Source organism: Asparagus officinalis, chromosome 3, assembly GCF_001876935.1.
Source record: "Asparagus officinalis chromosome 3, Aspof.V1, whole genome shotgun sequence".
Taxonomy (NCBI): domain Eukaryota; kingdom Viridiplantae; phylum Streptophyta; class Magnoliopsida; order Asparagales; family Asparagaceae; genus Asparagus; species Asparagus officinalis.
The window spans coordinates 14,339,810-14,345,069 of record NC_033796.1 but is presented as its reverse complement, the minus strand read 5'-3'; the positions used below and the strand labels follow the sequence as shown (position 1 = coordinate 14,345,069).

Here is a 5,260-nt window from a genome sequence, read left to right as displayed (position 1 = left end):
ATTATATTATATTATTTATAAATTCAAAGAATAAGAAAAATCAGAATTTTCTGGGCCTTATTGCCCAGCCACATAAGGCTACACCCCGTCACATCTTGACTGTAGTCTTTAATCCTTTTTCCTTGCAAACGTAGTTTTAACCTAGAATCCATGTGTCACTTTAACTTGGTGTTGGATTATAAGTTTGTAACTACTTTCTAAGACATAAGCAAGCGATCCGCTGAACATTCTTCTGCTTACATCGCAACTATATCTCAGCTATTTGTAAATGACCTGACATTTTTGTTTTTGTTTTAACTTGTCAAAGTTCCCAGCACTCTATCAGCAGGGCCAAAAGAACATATACTTCAGCTGGACCCGAATTTTTGGTTGGATCGGCAATGCCTTGTTCGCCTCCCTCACCATCTTTATCTTGAACATATACATCTTCCTCCCTGCTGCTTTCCTCGGTGAGGGACAGGTGGCAGACATTGAACACCTCGGAACCATCATGTACACGTGCATCATCTGGACAGTCAATTGCCAAATGGCTCTCATCGTCAGCCGCTTCACTTGGATTCAGCACTTTTTCATTTGGGGCAGCATCTTATTATGGTACGTGTTCTTGGTGGCGTATGGTGTGTTGCCGGTAACACTGTCCAAGAACAACACCCTACTTTTCTTGGAAGCCCTTGGTCCTGCATCAATCTATTGGTTGGCCACCCTCATTGTTGTCATTGTATGTCTGCTTCCATATTCCATCCATGCTTCTGTCCAGAGGTTGTTTTATCCAATGGATGACCATGTTATTCAAGAAATGGAGCGTTGTAAGAGAGACGTCAACGATGGTTACGCGTGGGAGAAGGAGAAGAAGAATTCCAAGAAGAGAGCACACGTAGGGTTTTCAGCCAGGGTGGATGCCAAAGTACGGTATTGGAGAAAGAAAGCATTTGCAAGTGAAGAAGATTTCACTCCTTAAGCCGGTTTGAAGCAGTCCTCTGCCTTGATCAATGCAGATTTGTTTCGTATAATTTTTGTTAATGTTTCCATTGTTTTCTTTTTGAGCTGAGAAAAAGGCAATTTATAGTTTTCTGGATTCTGTGATTCCAAGATCGAAGTGACAGGGTAATAGAGATAACTAGGTCCTTTGTTTTTCTGATTTTATTAAGAAAACAAGTGATTTTAACCAATAAGATTAGACGAAGCAGGATCTAAAATCGCGTCTTTAGAGAAACTAGGTTAGAATTAAGCCTCATTGAGGGATCTTGGTTCTTAGATTAGGGTTTTGGATTATTGAGGCCAATTCGAGAGGGAAGGATTCAAATGTCGAGATAAGAGAGGTTTAAATTGAAAACCCTAATTTTTCGGGGATTTATTAAAGAAATGATATTATAGATTTGGAGAATATGGTTTGGGGATTTATTCATAGCCCAGCAGGTCGCGTTGACGATGATGGCCTAAACGCGTGTTAACCGTCATATACTGCGTAAGTTTTAAGCCTAGCCTGACATTTGCAGGTAAAGTTAATAATTTTCTCGGAGGCTATGGGCTTGGCTCTTAGCGTCAACTTTAAGTCGGCAAGGATTTTACAAATTAATTCCATCTATTCTTCTATACTAGAATTACTGGTTATGCTACAGTAAATACTACAGTGAGTTACTGTTTATACTATAGTAATTTACTATAGTATAAACAGTAAATTAGATCTGATCCTCTCTACTTGAAGTTGCTATTCATTCTACAGTATTTTGTTGTATTATAAACAGTGAAGCAAATTCAATGTATTAAAACGTGGTTCTCTTTTAAGTATAGAGTAATAGATATGATTTCCAAATCAAATGTATCATAACTTAGATTATTCTTTAAGTATATAGGAGTAAATACGATTTTTAATTTTAAGCGTACAATAAGTAAATCAAATTATATACTCCCTTTAAAATTACGAGTCCGGGAAAATTTCATGGTCAATATTACCCTTGACTATCTTTAATATCTCATTTAAATTTTAAGCTATTATAACCATAGTTATATCTTATCCTAATCCCATGTGAACAACTTGCAGGTCAATAATTTAAAGATTAATATGTTATAATATATAAAGTATTACAAATAAGCCCAAATTTTTTTAAAAATTACACAAAACATCCAGACGTTTCAAAACTTAAAACAACAAACATGAAACCCTTAATATTTTAAAAACTATAAAAACACTCTCAAAAGTTCAAATAGTAAAAAAAGCACTCTACAATTCTGAAATTTTAAAACTTGCTAACAACAAAGATAAATTCAGGGAATTACCATCAGGCACTAAAAAATAAATTTTGTAAAAAATAACCTCAAAGTTATAAAAATTATAAAAAACTCTTTCAAAAATCAAAAAAGATAGAAAACCTCAAACTTTAAAAACTTACAACCATTACATATCAAATCTCAAAATTATCAGTAGACCGCTAAAATTTTAAATTTTGTAACAAACAATTTAAAGTTTCAATAATTGTAAAAAATAGCCTCAAAATTCAGAGTTGCAAGAAATATTCTGCCATTAGAAAACTTACTACCACCACATAAAACATGAAAATTACAAGCACCCAACTTAAAATTTAAAATCTTTGAAAAACACTCCCAAAGTTTCAAAATTTGCAAAACACACACTTAAAAATTCAAAATCACGAAAAAGCGACTAAAATTTCAAAACTTAGCAAAAAAAAGAGAGTAGTTGTTTAATATTCTTTCATTAAGATATATAAATTTAACTTTTAATTTAAGTTTTTACTATCCTTTTTTGGCATCTAAGAGTAGTCTAATTTTATCGAAAAAGATAAAGGCGGAAAAGGATTGATAACGTCTCAATAAAAAATAAAACAGAAGGAATGAAATGCACTTCTGAATATTTTATAGAATAGTTTTTTGAGTAAATTAGAAATCTTTAGAAGAGATTTTCATAAACCTTTTTAGTAGTTCTATATGCTTATGTGGATGATTTCATTATATAAAAGTGTACTAAATTTAGCATTAATATTTAGTTTATGATTGTTTTTAAAGTCTATTGAGGATTAGGAACAAACTCTAAATTATCTTTTGTGTCATTTTAGCCAACTTTTAACCAATCATCTCGTCGTATTAGCTTTAATTATTTATTTTTCTTTTAGAATGCTATTTTTTAAAGTGTTTTTCACTTTTGCAATGCTATACTTTCTCAGGTGAAGCTTGACTTCATGTCGGTCTCAGTGACATGATCATTCAAATTAATTTTGGATTATATTTATTTCTTGTCAATTCAATTATCAATATGAAAAATTAAATTGGGTGTAGTTTATTTTAACAAACATTAAATAAAATAAATAATTACAATGCTAAAATTTAAAGATATAAGTAAGCAAAACCCATCAAAGTGGAACCGAGGAATAAGTTTTAGTAAGGAAATAAACCAAATATATTTAATCATGGTATTTAACCATGTGTATTGCACATGCATAAAACTTAGTGTTTTAAATCTTAGAAGAATGCATTTTTAATATGCTATGCTTAAAAAAATAGGGGACGGTGTGCACACTAGACTGATTCAGTGGCCCAATGAGCCGCTTTAAAGACAATGGGTCAGAAGGCTATGGGCCGGATTTGACTGCGCGAGAAATAAGCCCAGCTGACATTTTGGAAATAAACCCTTGATATTTCTTCTTTTACTTATAAGATCAAAATAAATGCAGAAATTTACTGTTTTATGACTGGGTTTGACCGTTTAAGTACAGGTGTTATGGCGCGTTTTCCATTCAATTATAGAAATATAAATATATTTGCCTATATTTAAATTTACTTTTAATTTAATGTATGTCTAATGTTATTCTCGGCTTGTTTCTTTGCAATTTTTAGATTTCTCAGTATATGCTGAGTTGTAAAAGCTTTTAAAATAATAATTTCAATATTTTCCCCACTAGTCTCAGCATGGATCCTCTCAATGCTTGGCAGTGTTAGATGTTTATTTTATATTCTTTAATAAAAAAATATTTTGAACTTTTCTCCATTATTACTTCTATTTTTATTTTTTATATTTTTGGTTGCATACCAAGCTGAGCTGTTAAATTTACCCCTTCATATCATCTAAACTCTTATGTACTCAGAATTCATCCCTTGCTTACCTCCTAAACTATTTTTATCTCACCTTACCACCGTAAAGTATTAAATCTGTCCTTGCTTACATCCTAAAGTATCACTTTGAGCAATTACCCCTATACTTAATTAAGAAAGAAAGTGATAGTTAAAGGGATCAAGTGAGGCTAAAAATAATTGATCGAGGGACAAGAATAGACGAATTGAATATTTTAGGGGGCAAGTAGGCTGCAGGAAAAAATCTTTAGCAATGTCGATTTTTGTTGTGCGGAAGCCCCAATCAGCCAAATCAAAAGCACACACAAGAACAATAGTAGACCATAAGTGAACACAAGCCAACCAATCACAGCAAGTACACAAGATATACGTGGTTCGGCAATGTGCCTACGTCCACGGGGCAAGGAGGGGGAAGCTTTACTAATGAAATCAAAGGGGAATACAAATTAGGGTTACAAATCTTACCCAAAACCCTCAAACAAGACCACTTGATCTCTCTAATAGACTCCAATAATAGAAGCCCTCAAAATCCCCTTTCAGCAGCTTAAAATCGCCTAAGCTTAACCCTAGAAACGAGTTTAGGGTTTAAATACAACTCACAAACGAAATGGGTCTAGAAACAGAACCCAACTGAAACCCGCAGCAACGGTCAACCGACACGGTCGACCGCGATCCATCGCGGTCGACCGGGCCAGTCGACCGCAGAGAGTTCGGCGGTCGACCGACCCGGTCGACCGACCACCGAGCAAATTATAGCTCTATGTCGACGACTAAAGTTGCAAAAGAATTGTCTAAAATATTGACCTTCCAATTAAATCGATGAATGTTGCAAAACTCAAGCAGTGATTGCAAACTTATTATACTCGTTCACTCATTATTATATTTTACACAAAATACTTTAAAAAGATATTAAATTGGTCATGTATAAAATCAAGTATACCCTCTTTTTTTTTATAAACGTATTCTTGCTTTTTAACTATGTCATTAACTTTTTACTTATTAATATTTTAAGTACTCATAGTAATTGAATAAACGTAGAAACATATATAATTAATTGCTCCTTTTTTAAAAAAATTTGTGTGAAGGAAATATAGATATCTAATTCGTCAAAACATCCTAATTAAATTTAAGGTTGCATCTAGAAGTGATTTGAAACTTTTACATAAGGTTTCTACTT

At 32.9% G+C, this 5,260-nt stretch overlaps 1 protein-coding gene across 1 annotated transcript in view; it reads left to right on the top strand.

Moving 5' to 3' along the window:
* LOC109832102 (probable phospholipid-transporting ATPase 4) overlaps positions 1-1,108 on the top strand; it is a 7,205-nt gene extending 6,097 nt beyond the window's left edge. The window contains exon 11 of the mRNA XM_020399542.1: positions 308-1,108. Coding sequence (XP_020255131.1) covers positions 308-958 — 651 coding nt within the window. The 3' untranslated portion in view covers positions 959-1,108. The remainder of the gene's footprint in view (positions 1-307) is intronic.